Source organism: Psittacula echo, assembly GCF_963264785.1.
Source record: "Psittacula echo genome assembly, chromosome: 3".
NCBI lineage: Eukaryota > Metazoa > Chordata > Aves > Psittaciformes > Psittacidae > Psittacula > Psittacula echo.
The window spans coordinates 10,157,846-10,174,172 of NC_137736.1; the positions used below are offsets into that span (position 1 = coordinate 10,157,846).

General features: G+C 46.3%; 1 protein-coding gene across 3 annotated transcripts in view; it reads left to right on the forward strand.

Moving 5' to 3' along the window:
• IGSF11 (immunoglobulin superfamily member 11) overlaps positions 1 to 5,232 on the forward strand; it is a gene marked incomplete at both ends in the record, with an annotated part of 101,916 nt that extends 96,684 nt beyond the window's left edge. For 2 of the 3 annotated variants that reach the window (XM_080613646.1, XM_080613645.1), the window contains 6 exons: positions 148 to 311; positions 1,505 to 1,712; positions 2,455 to 2,610; positions 3,616 to 3,738; positions 3,969 to 4,119; positions 4,782 to 5,232. In XM_080613646.1, the coding sequence (XP_080469772.1) occupies positions 148 to 311; positions 1,505 to 1,712; positions 2,455 to 2,610; positions 3,616 to 3,738; positions 3,969 to 4,119; positions 4,782 to 5,232 (1,253 nt within the window). Of the gene's footprint in view, positions 1 to 147; positions 312 to 1,504; positions 1,713 to 2,454; positions 2,611 to 3,615; positions 3,739 to 3,968; positions 4,120 to 4,781 lie in introns of those variants that run through there. The other variant, XM_080613647.1, reaches the window with a different exon arrangement.
• Positions 5,233 to 16,327: the final 11,095 nt, after the last annotated feature.

A 16,327-nucleotide genomic window follows, 5' to 3' on the forward strand; every position in this document is an offset into this window, starting at 1 on the left:
TTTTTAGCCTGAAATAATCAGTAAAGTATAACTGTGTAAAACCAGGATGCTGCTGTCATGACCTGCAAGTGTATGGGGCCACTTGCAATGCTTGCACTAGGTGTCCTTCTCTGGAAATGCTTGAACTGAGTGTCCTTCTCTTTCCAGGTCTGGTGTGTCCTCTGGAGGTGTCAGTCAGTTCAGGGAGTATCCAGGTTGCACGAGGCCAGACAGCAGTATTGCCCTGCACCTTCACCACTAACGCTGCTCTCACTAACCTTAATGTCATCTGGATGGTCATTCCTCTTTCTAATGCCAACCAGCCTCAACAGGTAGGTCCTTTCTTACTGAAGCATGTATTTCTTTAGGATTTTCTTTTCCTCACCCTTTTCATGCTGATCTGGATGTAGATGCTTTACAATGCTGAGTCTCTGGTTGTCCCAGAACTTCATTGTCCTTTCATTGCTGAACATGCCCCTTGGATCTTACATGAATCTGTTTTCTTCAGTGCTTTATTAACTGATGCACATCGTGTCCTTGGCCACCTTGGCTGGAAGAGCATTTGGGGCAGGTGTATCTGGTACTGTATTGCTGCCCTGGACCTTTGTGTTCAAAAGAGCACAGGAGATGTAATTCAAGTTTTGATGCACTGTATATTGGATTTGGAGGACCTAGAAGCAGCTTCAGACTTAAACGGATGAAATCTATGTAAAATGTGCCATAACACGATTCATAGACTCTTCTCCCCTTTTGCTTCTCTTCTTTTGTACTGTCAGTTGCTTATGCAAGTGCCATTCTCATTCATCAGCAAATGAGAGTCTGTTGTGATGGGCATAAGAATCATAAGCTGAGATCTGTTTTTTGCCCACAAACTCTGACAGCAGAAGATAGCTATTGCTCTGAAATGCATCTGTCTTGGGTCACACTGCCCTTATTACATTTGCTATTCAGTTGTGAGAACCTGCACTGAGGAGTACTTGCTCCTCAGGGACTTGGTCTGAATACATACAGCTACATAAGCTGTCTGACTGGTAGAGGCTGTGCAGGTTCAAGGGTTACATTGCCTGTCATTCAGTTCATCCCAGTGATCTACAGTAAGTGTGAAGTCATGGCAGCGCCTTACTGGCTGAGACTCCAAATGATACTGTCCACTGGGGAGGAGTTTTTCAGCAAAGTACTCACTGACCTGCAAAGAATCTCTGCTTCTCTACATTGATTCTATCCAGATGGGTGATGACTATTATATGAAGCAGGCTGGTACTGCCAATCCAGCTATGGAAGACCTGTGTATCTATCTGTTCTGTCAGCTTTGTGAACATTTTTATTGACATAAAATAGGCTACAGAGTATGTTCTTTTAGAGAAAACACCTCTGCTAGGTTGGGTCTGCCTTGGACAACTGTATACTGAGGTGTGGTTATTTACAGATCTTTTAGGAACTGGTCATTTTGGCTTTGGAAGCTCACATTTTGCATCCTGTTCTTCCTCCTCGCTCAGTTTTGTTTGAGCTTTCTTTTCTTTTCCAGGTTATTCTCTACCAAGGGGGTCAGATCTTTGGTGGTGCACCCCAATTCTATGGGCGAGTGGGGTTTGCTGTGACAATGCCAACCACCAGTGCCTCGATCTTCATTAACAACACTCAGCTATCGGATACTGGCACATACCAGTGCTTAGTCAACAATCTTCCAGATCGAGGCGTCAGGAATATTGGAGTCATTGGACTTACTGTCTTGGGTGCGTTTCTTAGTATTATGGGGAAGATGGGAGAAAGGGGGACAAAGGACTCTCTGGTCATGATAGTGCATCATAGCAGAGAAATATGGTAGCGTACATATTGAAGCCCATTGGCATCCTGTGGTGAGGGATGCTATTGTAGGAGTTTGTAGGGCACACAGTCTTCCTATATAGGTAATACGTAATGGAGTTTCAAAATATGGTGAAGAAAAAACTTTCATGGAGTTGCAAAGAAGCATGAATTAAGCATGAGGGCATCCTGGAGAGCTGAAGGAACCATAAGAGTTCTGAGGAGAAGAGAATGACTATAGATATTTGCTTCCTTTTCATGAAAGCACTTAATACTGGATGATCCCTAGGATGTTAAGTACTCCAGAGCGTGTGCCATTATAGGGATATGAAAGCAAAACCCGACCACAGCAACCTCTATTAGCTCTCACCACCCTTACTGTCTCAAAGACAGAAATATTCACATTTTTCTCTAAGGAGGGATCTGAAAGAACGGAGTCCTGTGAAAGTTAGCAGTGGTCTGTAACCTTGATAGGCTGGCGAGTTAGGAATCTTTGTGAAATGTCACACCGCAAATCCTAAGGGATACTTGTCTGCTGCCCGCCTCTTTTCCTCTTGTCAGCTCTTGCCAGTGTCCTTGCTTTCCCCAGCAGCCTGTACCCAGAAAAAGCCTGAACTCCACTGTTTGGTTGTATTTCCTGACCTGCTGTCACCCTCCCCTCTTCTCTCGCAGTTCCTCCATCTGCCCCGCTTTGCAGAATCCAGGGGTCCCTGGACGTGGGCAGCGATATCACACTGACCTGCAGCTCGGAAGAAGGCATTCCCCGACCAACATACCTCTGGGAGAAACTGGACAATGTTCCCAAGTTACCCCCAACTGCCACACAAGGTGCTCATTCTGTTGATTATCCTCTTATTTCCCAAGTGACAACCTCGGCTTTCCTTTCTCTGAGCCGCCAGAGGTGGCATGGCTCATTGAGTGTTTGCCATCACTTGCATGGTCACTTTATTTGAACAAAGATTCCTAGAGCCCATGGGGGACTAGGTACCTCCAGTGGCCACTTCAACTTTCATGGGGTTTGGTACTGAAAAATGTTCCTCGTTGAGGAACAAGGATCTGGTTGAATGCGAGAGAGAGAACATGGTTGCCAGATGTTGGCCTGTGGCTGGAGATCTCAGTTGCTGACTCACCTGTATTTTAAACCAAATGAAAGGATCATAGATTGGAAACTGAGAGAAGGGAAGCAGAATCATCCCAAGAAAATACTGCCAGCTTCTCACACCAAGATCCCTGTTCTCTGCTATAGCTACCTTCCATTTGTACGTAAAAGCAAGGCTCTGATCAGACTGGGTATTGCCCAGCTCCAAGTCCCATCCATAAGATTTCTATGGAAGCCTAGGTGTCCTGACCAAGTAGTGATAGCTCTTACTGTTGCCCGTCATTTTTCTGTATTTTAAGAATACACAAGCATTTTCATTTTACGTAATTCAGGAATGAAGAAAAGTGGCGGAGCATGAGGTGGGAAGCCCAGGGATGGGCATGCAGGGGTTGTGCAGGGCAGGACTGAACTTGGTAGATGAGTCTGGGTATAGGTAATGAAACATATCCTCCTTCCTCCTTTTTCTCACGCAATGCTGAAAGTCCCAAGCTTTGATTTGCAGAAATTCAGCTATAAGAAGAAAAAGAAACATCTAGTGTAAGCTCCTTAAGACCTAATCTTGCCTATGGTTGGGAGGGGTGGTGTGTGCATGCACACACACACACAGTGCTTCAGTCTCAAGCTTGTTTCCTGATTTATTTCTCACATCAAAATTCTCTATTTGCTGGCTTTGCCTTTTCATGGTTTTCCTCAAGGAGGGGAGGGATTTAAATCCTTCTTTTCTCTCTGACTAGACCAAGTCCAGGGCACTGTCACCCTCCGAAATATCAGCACTGTGTCCTCAGGTCTTTACCAATGTGTGGCTTCAAATGCCATTGGAACCAGCACTTGCCTTCTGGATCTGCAAGTCATTGCGCGTAAGTATTTTGCCAAGGGAGTCTTGGTTACCTGCTTCTGCCTTGTGACAGTAAAGCATGTAACCATGTTGCTGTGAGCCACCATATGCCTCTCTATCAGAAGATTGTTGAGCCCTGGAGAAGGGATGTTGCCTTTCCCCCCTTCCAAGCCACGGTAGCTTCAAATGCTCATGGATGGCCACAGCTCACCCCTGATTTCTTCTCCATTCTCTGTTCAATCATCCCTGCAGCCCATCCCCGGAGTATAGGCCTGATTGCAGGAGCGGTGGCCACAGGTGCTGTTGTGCTCGTGGTTTGCATTGTGTTGGTGGCCGTGGCACTGTTTTACTGGAAAAATAAACACAAAGAAGAAGAGGAGGAGGAGATTCCTAATGAGATAAGGTAAGAGGCAGGGAAAGCTGGTGGCAGGGAACGTCTCACTGCTTAGCAAAAGTAGCAGCTGATAGGAAGGCAATCAGAACTCTTACTCTTGCTAAATCTGGGTTTATTCCAGTGGGTCAGGGGAAGATGTTCTTGTATGTCCAGAAAATGAAGGGAGCAAATGGAGAATGGTAATCACAGATCTAGTTTTCAATATTGTCTTTATTGAGAGCTTTGACTTGGTGTTAGCTCTGTAGAAATATGATGTGTTGGGGATCCAGAACCACAACATCAGGCAGTGATAGCTGAAAAGCGCTGGAGATAGAACTTTGATCTTCTCTGGTGTTACTGCTCCAGGGTTTCCCTCTGGCGGCTACCTGCAGGTCTGCTAAGAATCAGTTTCATTGGTTGTACAGTCACACTTACTACCTGTGAATTACTAGTGTCTGATACAGCCACTGGTTTTGCCACCCTAGACACATAAGTGTGGATTGTTTGCCCCAGTGGTAGACACACAGAGGAATTAATGTGCAAACAGGGGTGAGCGAATGGGCCAAGAAGCAATGTTGGCTCATGTTGGAGCTGTCCTTCACCTGAAATTGATGGTGTTGACCCCAGCAGGATGTGGTGGGGAGGTGTTGGGCAAGTGGGACAGCATCTTTCATTTGCCCTTTCCCTCACAGGGAAGATGACCTGCCACCCAAATGTTCCTCTACTGCGAAGACATTCCATGCTGATGCGTCGTCATCGGAGAATGACACCCTCACTTCCTCCAACACCTACAACAGCCGCTACTGGAACGACCCCAAAGCCAACCATGCCACAGACTCCTTCACCCGCTTCAGCAATGCCAACGATGCCCATCAGCCCCCTTTCTCCCGATCAGGGAGCACGAGCACCCGTCCTGTCTATGCCAACGGCGGCCACCCATCCCCGGCTCCCCCTAAGACGCTGGTGGTGACGGCCAGCACGGCACCATCCCCTCAGGAGGTGATGCGCAGCAATGGCTCAGTCAGCAGGAAGCCACGGCTGCCACACACTCGCTCCTATGCTGTCAGCCAAGCCACGCTGGAGCGCATTGGGGCTGTCCCCGTCATGGTGCCCGCTCAGAGCCGCGCTGGCTCCCTTGTGTAGGATCATACTGGCGGCTGAGAGCCAAGCAAGGGACCTCTCCTACCTGGTGGGGGCAAAGAGACCCTACTCCTTCCTGAAAGGCAGCGAGGCGGCAGGGGACACACACACTTGCCTCTCCATCTGCACTCCCCTCCGGAGGCTGCTGCTGGCTGGTGGGACATCCTCGGCTGTGCCGCATTGGAGGTCCTTGTGCTGGTGGATGCCGCAGATGTGCCAAGGCCGGAGGAGCAGGGATGTTGGGATGTGCTCCCCAGCTGCTGGGCACTGGCTGGGATGTGCACCCAGCCCTGACCCTGGGGGGACTTTTGCTTTTGTTTCCCTCTAGGGATCGATTCCATCCATTTGGGTCTTTCAGGGAGGTTTGGGGAGATATATATATATTATTTTTTTCCCGTTGTTGTTGCTGTTTTATTTCCAAGAGGACGACAGCCTGCATCGGGGCAGGGAGAGGTGCTGAGGCAGGATATGCCTCAACATGGCAGCCCCAGCTCCCTCCCCATGGCCCCAGTCCCACTGTTGGATGAGGAAGGGCAGCGCACCAGGGCCAGGAGGTATGGACCAGGCTGGAGAAGCAAGATGAAGGCACAGCTACCAGCCTGGCCAAGGGGATGGCTCTCTGAAGACACTGACTGGGGAGCATTTGTATTTATTTTCTGCAGTTCTTCCCCCACCCCAGCACGCACACAAACCCACACAGACACACACGGGTCCTCCTCAGGGTGGATGTTCTTCCTGCACTAGCTTGAGGTACCACCAGAGTTCACGTTGTTCATGGCTGTGGAGGAAGCAGCTGTCCGAGCATCTTCCCCTGAGACACTCGGTGCAGGGTGAGGGTGCATCGCTGCTACTGCTGCTTCTGTAGGGCTCGCTTCTTTTTGGTTTTGGTTTTAGTTGTTGCTGGGCTTATTCAGGAGGCAGAGAGGAGCAGAGTGGTGTGGCAGAGCAGCAAGGCAGGTCCAGAAGCATCTGCTGCGCCTGGGTTGTTCTGCTTTGGGGCAAGTGGCTTCAAATCCCAGAGCTTTGGTATTTGCATGGTGGGTTTCCCTTAGCCAGTACTGTTCCTGCAGGGCATGTGTTGTGCTTGGGGCTTTCACATGGAGGCATCACAGTTTTCCTTCCCGCTGTCCCACGTGCACAGACTTCACAGACGCTGATGTCGGCAGGATTTGTTTCCACATCTCTCCTTAGAAAGAGTGAAAGCAGGGGCTTAACGGAGGGGGCACCCCTGTGGAAGCCCACGTGCTATCTCTCTGCCTCCCTTACTTCCCTCAGCGTCCCGGTGTCGGGTACTGGTGGCATCTGCCAGTGGCTCTGCCATCTCCTCGCAGCAGGGAGATGGCTGTGGCTGGCACCTATCCTTTTTCTATTGCAACTAAATAGCCTTAATAAAAGCCAAGAGTTGAATCTGCTGAAGTAACCTGGTGCCATTTGGAGGGCTGGGTCTTACCCTCTCAGAGAGCACTGGCTCAAAGGGACCATGCCTGGATGGGTGTCTCAGCCCTTCTGCATAACACCAACCCTTGCACATGGAAAGCCAGTGAGCACCTCCAAAAGCACCAGAGCCATGCCAGGTCTGCTCTTGGAAAAGCAATGTGGGGAGTCACAGGTGACTTTCCGTAGCTCTCACATTGGATAAAGGGTCTGTTTAAGCCAACAGACTCTTCCTCATTCCCACTTTCCTTGTCCTGGCACAGCTTTCCTTTCCCTAGCAGTGCACAAACCTTGGGCAGGCCCCTCTGCCTCAGCAGTACCTTTCAAATGCAAGCACAGACTTTGAAGAAGAGGAGGGGAGAGGTGAGGGCTGGGTTCCCACATGGGCACACTGTCTCTTTGGGAGGTTGGTGGCTCCCGGGCAGCACTAGGTTTGAAGCTTGGCTGAGAATTTGTGCCTTCTCTGCTTAAAACAAAATAAAATTAAAAGGAGGGGGGAAAAAGAAATCCAACCTCCCTTCTTTCCCCAAAACACAACTCCATCCAGAATGGGTGCAAACACCTGCAGCAGTGCACGCAGGAGGCTGCTCTGTGTGCGTCTACATACATTCTACCAGAGCAGTCCTCTTTCCTGCCTGTCTGCTCACTTTGCTGCTGGGTGGTAGGTTTAAAGAGGGAAGAAGAGTGGCTTTAGAAACCTTAATGTGGGAGGGGAAAACACAAAGGGAAACAATCAAGGAAAGACCAGACACATTCTCTCTGCTGTTGTAACAACCCCTGTGTGACATTTACAGGAACACTGCCCTCAGCAGGTCCCCTCCTCTACTGGGAAAGCTCTTCTGGTTCCTACCCTCCATGAGACTGTTTGCTCCTCTTTCTTTGTTCTTTCTAATTGTCTAAAATTCAATAAAACTTTATTCATATAAAAAAAAGGATTTCTTACTGCCTTCTGCTGCTTTTTCGACCCCCTTTATCTGACTCTGTAACTACAATCCATTTGGCTGTTAATACTCAACCTTGATACGAGTGGCAGTAAGCAGCAATCGTGCAACCAAGAGCTGCGTGTTCTTAGGTCAGCCAGTCTGGTAGTGAACCCTGGTACTGTAGTCTTGTTTTTCTCATTCATAATAGACTGACACATTGCCCTTGAAAGTACAGTTTCCCAAGCTTGCAAGGTCTCTACTTCTCTAGACAAATGTGAGTTTAATTTTCTGTCATCTGGGGGGAAAAATCCTTCGCTGCTTTGAGTGATGTGGGAAAATGTCTTAGAATTGCCTAACTTTGCTCATGTATTAGATTTCCAATATGAAACATGGCATGTTCGTCCCAGATTCTGAATCTAAGGCACTCACCCGGACAGTCCTCAATGGCTTTCTTTGACTTGTGAATAATTTTGTTAGGGGGAAACTGTCAAGAAGCTAACAAAAGTGCTGATTCCCATAGTCAGAGCATCTTGAGTGACATGGTTTAGTGTGAAGTGTCCCTGTCCGTAGGGGGGGTGGAACTAGATAATCTTAAGGTCCTTTCCAACCCTAAAGATTCTATGATTAGCACTTCCAGGGCATAAGTGCACTGGGAAGCACACGCTTCTTAGCTCATGTCAATAGCTGCTAGCAGAAGGTTATTATTATTTAGGGTAACCTGACGTTTTGCCAAAGATTTTGCATTTTTCTTTCTGTTTAATTTTCCTTGTTTCTTCTCTAAAATCCCCTAGATATTCTGAGAATTATTATTAAAACCCAAAACCTACAGATAAACCAGCAGTAATAATTCAGCCCTGTTGCACATGCATCATATTCTCATTCCTTAGTATTTTTCAACACCTCGTTTCAAATACCCCTGTAAACATGCTTTCAGCTATAGGCCTTACAGTAAATGAGATGAGAGCATTGCCATTCTTGGGAAGTTGCAGGAATCTTATTGTTTCATTTTTTGTCTGTTGGTTGTGCAACCTTGATGTGACATTAATAGCATCTTTGTATTTTATTCCCATGATAGCCCTGTCAGTGTTCTGCTGTCCTATTCATTCCTTGTCATGGCTTGCCCCTTACATCATTCTTTTGCATGGCTCTGACTATTGATGTAGAGGAGAATTTCCTAAGAGACAGGATAGTTTACTAGGCTTGTACAGCACCCAGCATGCTGGATTTTTAGCCTTCAAATTTTATGTAGTGAGGCACTGCTGCAATATAAATATCTAGCCAAAAATAATACCGGTTAGATGACTTGATAGTGCTCCAGAGTGACTATCACTAAAAAGCAAACAAATGTCCAGGCTTTTATGGTTGTCAGTGGAAGTCACTTCTGAAGTGCTCGAGTTTGAGGATAGCTTTCAACCCCAGCTGTGTAACAGGGATTGTCCACCACTGTGGGTGCCACCTATGTTATTTTAAATGCCAGTACTTCTTGGTTATATCACCTTCCACCAAAGAACATCAGAAGGAAACTTGTTCTAGCACAAGGATTAACTGTGCATTTGAGTATTGAAGCAGAGAAATAACAATGGGAGGATGTTTCATGCTTTAGAAGTCAAGATGTTTTTAGAGGCTGGTGTAGTTGAGAACTCAATTGAAAACATTTGGGAAGCTCTAGACTGACATAAAGGGTTTTTTTAACTTATACAGCTTTTGGACTCAAGTCTGCTGATCCATCTGAACTAAAAAAGAATAAAATTGCCCAGACACATGCACTTCATCAAACTATTGCCAGAACACAGATGAGTTTCCAGAGAAAGCCAGTCTAACAGATGGTGTCCTGTCTCAGGCTACCTGGCTTCCCATAAGGACCTGGGATGCTCAGGAGACCAATCCACCTTATGTCACAGTTTAGGTTCTCATGGAGAGCACCTCAAGTCAGAGTAGTCTCAGAGGACACCCTGAGTCACCAAGGTGACTGGGTGATCCATTTTGGCAGAGGAAATTAAACTGATTTTTTTTGATACCCCACTGAAAGGGAAGATATTGGGGAATTTTCATGATAAATTACTGGTTTCATCAAACCTATTGGTAAGGTTTTCCTAGTTATTGGATTTTTCTTGGAAGCAACATTTTGAGTCCCAGCTGCATTTATTTTAGGCATGCAAGTACCTTTCTGTGGCTAACTGGGATCTTCCCATTCATGGTGCTGATGGTAGATAGATAAGGCTGTAGATAGATAGATAGGTAGATAGGCAAGGTAGGTAGATAAGGCTGTTGCATGCGTGTGCCAACACCCAATGCACACAAAATGGTTCAGCAGATTCTCTTAAGAGGGTCTTGAATATTTCTAAGACAGAGGGCAGGAAAAACTGAGGAAACTGATCCTTTTCACATGTTAACTTCAGAGCAAACCCAACAGGCTGTCCTTTTAACTCATCTGGCCTCTGTTAAAGGGATACCTGGAGAGTAAACCCAACAGGCTGTCCTTTTAACTCATCTGGCCTCTGTTAAAGGGATACCTGGAGTAGAGGAGTTATGAGGTATCTTGATGACTGAGTTGCCATTCTCCCTGTGCTTTTTTCCAATTGCTGTTGGCCATCCTGGTGAATGAAGTTGCTAAGCTGCTGGCCATCATATTTGAAAAATCATGGCAGTCAGGTGAAGTTACCAATGACTGGAAAAAGGGAAACATAACCCCCATTTTCAAGAAGGGGAAAATGGATGACCCGAGGAATTACAGACCAGTCAGTCTCACCTCTGTGCCTGGCAAACTCTTGGAGCAGATTCTCCTGGAAGGCATGCTAAGGCACATGAAAAACAGCAAGGTGCCTGGTGACAGCCAGCATGGCTTCACAGAGGGGAAATCCTGCCTGACCAATTTGATGGCCTTCTATGATGGGGCTACTAAACTGATGGACAGGGGCAGAGCAGTTGATGTCATCTACCTGGACTTGTGCAAAGCACACTGTCTGCATGATATCCTTGTCTCTAAATTGGAGAGACATCAATTTGATGGGTGGACCACTCGGTGGATAAAGAACTGGCTGGATAGTCACATGCAAAGAGTTGTGGTCAATGGCTCAATATCCGGCTGAACACCAGTAACGAGTGGTGTCCCTCAGGGGCTGGTGTTGGGACTGGTCTTGTTCAACATCTTTGTCAGTGATATGGACAGTGGGATTGAGTGCGCAAGTTTGCTGATGACACCAAGCTGTGTGGTTCGGTTGATATGCTGAAGGGAAAGAATGCCATCCAGAGGGACCTGTCAGATCCCAACCTTATGAAGTTTAACCATGACAAGTGCAAGGTCCTACACCTGGGTCGGAGCAATCCCAGGCACAGCTACAGGTTGGGCAGAGAAGAGATTCAGAGCAGCCCTGCAGAGAAGGACTTGGGGGTGTTGGTCGATGAGAAAATGAGCATGAGCTGGCTTCAGTGTGCACTCGCAGCCCAGAAAGCCAACTGTATCCTGGGCTGCATCAAAAGGAGCGTGACCAGCAGGTCGAAGGAGGTGATCCTGCCCCTCTACTCTGCTCTCGTGAGACCTCACTTGGAGTATTGTGTGCAGTTCTGATGCCCTCAACATAAGAAGGACATGGAACTATTGGAACAAGTCCAGAGGAGGGCCACGAGGATGATCAGGGGACTGGAGCACTTCCTGTATGAAGACAGGCTGAGAAAGTTGGGGCTGTTCAGCCTGGAGAAGAGAAGGCTGCGTGGAGACCTCATAGCAGCCTTCCAGTATCTAAAGGGGACCTATAGGGAAGCTGAGGAGGGGCTTTTCATTACAGACTGTAGTGATAGGACAAGGGGTAAGGGGTTAAAACTTAAACAAGGGAAGTTCAGATTGGATCTAAGGAAGAAATTCTTTACTGTGAGGATGGTGAGGCACTGGAATGGGTTGCCCAAGGAAGTTGGTTGCCCAAGGGATGCTCCATCCCTGGCGGTGTTCAAGACCAAGTTGGACAGAACCTTGGGTGACATGGTTTAGTGTGGGGTGTCCCTGCCCATGGCAGGGGGGTTGGAACTGGATGATCTTAAGGTCCTTTCCAACCCTAACTATTCTGTGGTTCTACGATTCTATGATCCTGCCTGCAGCTTGTTCTCCTGATGCCAGCAAAGCAAGGGTTCCTCCAACATGCCCTTGTTACAACGGCCCTCTTGAAAGTAAGGCAAGATGTGGTGATAAGTATCAGGAATATGGGTGCTGAGAAAGGGAATTCAGTGTCACTGAGCTATGTCTGTGCACAGATGGGCACCAGGTGAGCACTGGGGACAAAACAAGTCTTGAAAGCAGGGAGAGTGACAGTCTATGGCTCTTTCCAGACTGCTTTTTTCCATGTCTGCCTCTGTGCATTGCAAGTGCCAGAAGGATGTTACTGAGAATTACCAGGTTTGCAACCTTCTAAGCAAGAGAGGGCACACAGAGCGCATTTCCTGAGCCTGGCGCTAGCCCAGAGCTCTTGTTGCCAGCTAATTGGCAGCAGAGGGAAAGATTTCATCTATACAGCTATTGAGGGGCAGAGGGAGATAATGCATGGTAAAAGCTTTGGGCATGGATTGTCAAATGAAGGGGTTTTGGGAAGAAGAAACGTAGTAGCCTTGGAACTTCCCAGCTCCAGTGCTGTGGCATGTTTTCTTTAATGAGTTTCAATAGACAATGACAGCTAAAAAAGCACTTTTTCTTTCCACATGGTAGAGGCTCCCTTGCTTTAGAGAGTGCTGCTGATGTGTATGAATGGGCCATGCTAAAGTGCACATGGCTGAAGATCAGACTCTTCACTAAGCTTTCTAAAGCCATTTGCTGCTTGTTATTTGTTCCTGATTTCCTCTTTCCCCCTGCTCCCTCTGTAACATGTTTGAATGAGAAAGTGGGTTGGCAGGAAATTTAATCAGTGTAAAAAACCAAAACCCCAGAAACAAATAGCAGCAAAGAAGAGAGTAGATTAAGACACAGCTTCCATGGCTGGCTGGTAAGTGATTCTTTAACATTGGATGTAGTCTGGGTCAGCTCCTGGATTTGGATTTACTAATTCATACTTTGGAAGGGATGAAGACTTGCTTCCAGTCGATATGCTGTAGTTTAGCTTGCTGGTATTTAAACCCCCTGTGGCTGGCACAGGGGCTGAGCTACACAGCCTGGCTTCAGTTTCCTGGATGCTACCAATAACTGCAGGATTTCTTTTAGGTAGTTATTCTTCTTAAAGGATCTCGTGATACTTTGGCAAGCTGAGTATAGCAATCACCAGATCATTATCCATGTGGACATCTGAGATGGGAAAAATGTGTGTGTGCTGGGTTGCAGCAGCTGTACTTTAAACTATGGCCGCTTCTAAGCTTGCACAGTAGCTTAGAGACTCTCTTTTAGTGCCCTGTGTCACCGGTACAGCATTTTCGTTTGTGATCTTCTCCTGCCTTCTTAGACAAAGACTTGTGACAAAGGCTTGTGGTCCTTGCGTCCCACATGAAGGATCAAAGGCAGCAAATGCTGGAATTAGCTCAGTAGAAGAGACAGTGTGGCTTTAGACTCTCAAAGATCATTAGGGATAAAAGCTGCTACAGAAATGTGCCACGAACATCATTAGTGCCTCTTCCTCTTGGCTGTGGTTTGCTGCTGGGACAAATACACACAAAACCAAAGGTTACCTTTTAGTGACACAAGCCACAGAAATGGGTGAACAGGGTGAACAGGCATACGGACCTCCCATGAGCTCTTTCCTCCATGGCTGCAGAACGGTCTGTTCCTGCTATCTGTGAACATAACGTCCACATACATAGATCTCGTGTGTCAATGAATCCTCTGTGCACCCATCCATGCTCAGGGACACCAAAAGAGGTTGAAAGCAAGGCACTACTGTAAGATATGTGAATACGCTATGCCTTTGCTCAGCTCAGTCATCTACAACACGCATCCTATTTGTTTTCCAGGCTAACCTGTTGCACGTTTCTCAAATCATGATGGGTTTTGTAGCTTCTCCTGTCCTTCCACATGTTGCACGCTGGACTAGGGTAAGTTGGTTACTTCTGGGGACGTAAACAGGAAGGTCTGGGGCTATTGTCCTGGGAGCGGCTGAGCACGGCATTTATTCACTGTCTCCAGATTTGGGTCACAAAACTCGCTTTTTTTGGTGGCTCTACGGTGACATCCTCTGGAGGGACGAAGAACTACATCGGCTCCTGTCTGCACCAGGCTTCACCTTAATAGCTCTTGGGTTGGTTTCTTTTCCTTGTGGTTCTTCCAAGAATAAAGTACTTTGTGCCTTCAGTATGAACACCTCTTTCTCTTCTCTCCTACGACTGTTACTTAGGATCTGTCCTTAGTACTGTAGGATTTGCTGTGCAGTGGTGGAGAGGCTGGAGTGCTTTGTCTGTACCCCAGAAGCAAATGGTTTTCACCGTGGCCTTTAGCTTCCCAGTTATTTCTTCTGTTATGATGGTCTGCAATTCAAAGGCATGGGGAATGGTCTGCTACATATGCAATACTAGGAAACAGATGGGACACAATGCAAAGAGATGCTGCATCCTTATTTACCTGTATCAACCAGTGGAACTGACTTCTTATGGGCTCACACCTGACTCAGATTTGTTCTAATACCCTGCTGTTGAGGTTGAGAAGAGCTGTCTGGCTGAGTGGTGTAGCTCCTCCACACTGGAGCAATGCTTCAGAGCTTAAGAAAGCACCCAGTGGAAGAGCCTGCAAACTAAGTCTCATGTGCCTGCCAGCCAGCTCTGGGGCTCCAAGGTTTCAGTGACCTCGTGAAAGCAGCTCCCATGTCCATGTTCAATAATGTGACCAGATTAGTTGCAGCATCAAGCACATCAGGAGTTTGGGTTAAGATATGAGAGCAAAGTACTTTCTCAGGCAATTGTGGTGAGGCTTTTGTTCAAAAGACAAACTTCTCAAGCTAGATTTTCTTTTCAGCTATGTGTGGATGGGAAGTAGGAAACATGACCCTGACAGAGTTTGGATGTGACCAAGACTTCAAGGCTTTTCACTTTACGCAACCATTTCCAGCCCCAGGCAGTGAGGTTCTGGGATATTAGAAATCAGAGAGGAAGATCTGTGTTTACCAAAAGCTGGTTATGAAATGGTTCAAACCTCAGTTCTAAGCCCAGCTACTCATCAAATACTGTGTGCCTTTGAAATACAGCTTATAATCAGGATTTCCATGCCATGCCCTCATTTCTGTTCTTGTCAGTCAAGTCAAAAACATACACTCCATGGGGCTTTTCTGATAGCCTTTAATATCAGCCTTGTGCCCTCATCTCTCCCCAGCACACACCAGATACACAGTACATCTAACCTTTCCTTCAATTGACATGAAGTTGCTTGTCCACTGGCTGGGAGGGAGTTGCAGTGTCTGATGGCTGTGTCATATTTCTGAGCATGGAGTTCAAGGTCTGCATTAAAATTGATCAAATCAGTCTCTGTCAGTTTTAATGATTTTTGTTGGCCACAAAGGATTATTCTTGGGCTATAGATCTTTGTTTTGTTTGCTTTGACAAAAGCTTTTGGAAGTTATCAGTGACTGCCTGTCTTCTAGATGTAATGGCCATGCATCTTTGCATCATATTTCAGTTCTTAAACTTAAGTCTCAGCATTAGACTTGTGTTATTCAGAGCTGTTGCAAATCCATTACTTGTCAGAGTGAAGCACAGAGGGAAGGGAACAGCCCTCACAAATGCAACTGCTACACAAGGTAGTAGTGGGAGAGAGCAGGTCCTACGCTCTAGGTGGTTTAGAACATACTATATTCTTCTCAATCTATTTATTTCTTTTGGGTCTTTTTCATTGTTCATTAAAGCTTCCAGTGGTCTTTCTACTGTGAAGCTACACTTAGTAAACAGAAAGATTATCTCTTTTCATGCTAACAGATTACCTTTAACACTTGCTGCTATCGATGCTATTGAAGTCAACATGAATGGCTCCACTCCTGCATTTCCTTCCTAGTCTTCACCAGCAATATGATCAGGGTCAAAATGAAATTGTGGTGTAACTTAGAGAAGTAAAAAGAAACTTCTGTTGCCTTGTCTCCATCTGAGAGTGGCGCACAATGAAATGGAGCTGCTAAACCGCATTTGGGGCTGAGAGCAGTGTAGTTCAATTAAGGTGAAATGAATGAAGGCAGTATTAAGTTAACTTGCAGCAAAGGTATTCACCCACAGTAGCACACCAGTGTAACACTGGTTTGCAGGCCAGCTGGTACTGAAGCCATAAAACATCTTCAAATAGGGAAGCCAAGTCACATCTCAGCCATTAGAGAGTTAAATTCAAACTCCTTTTTGAAATTAAATTAAAATTAAATATAAATATAAATTTAAAGACTTATTTAAATTATTCTTTACTTTGTAGGTATGTGACTTATATCCTTCAAAGGAAGGAAATTACTCAAGTGAGTAGAAGAAAAGCACATTAAATGAAGACAAATACATTGGGCACTTGTGATCCAGCAAATGTGCCGCTGGGGTCCTAGTCAGGATTTCAGTCTTGTCAATGGCTTGCTGCATGACCTGAGGTAAGCAGGGATGCAGATACCATCCTGAGGGGCCACAGATGGGCTCTTAAAGTGCATGTCAGAGACAGACACATTGGATAATCTGATCATAGGAGCCTGAGAGTGTAAACATTAGCATTAGTGTCTCTGAACTTTTGTTTCCACTTGGAAAACTGATATAATCATAAAGAACAAGCTTGAGAAATACTTAAAGAAAACCATCTAATCTTAACACACATGCACATGCGCATA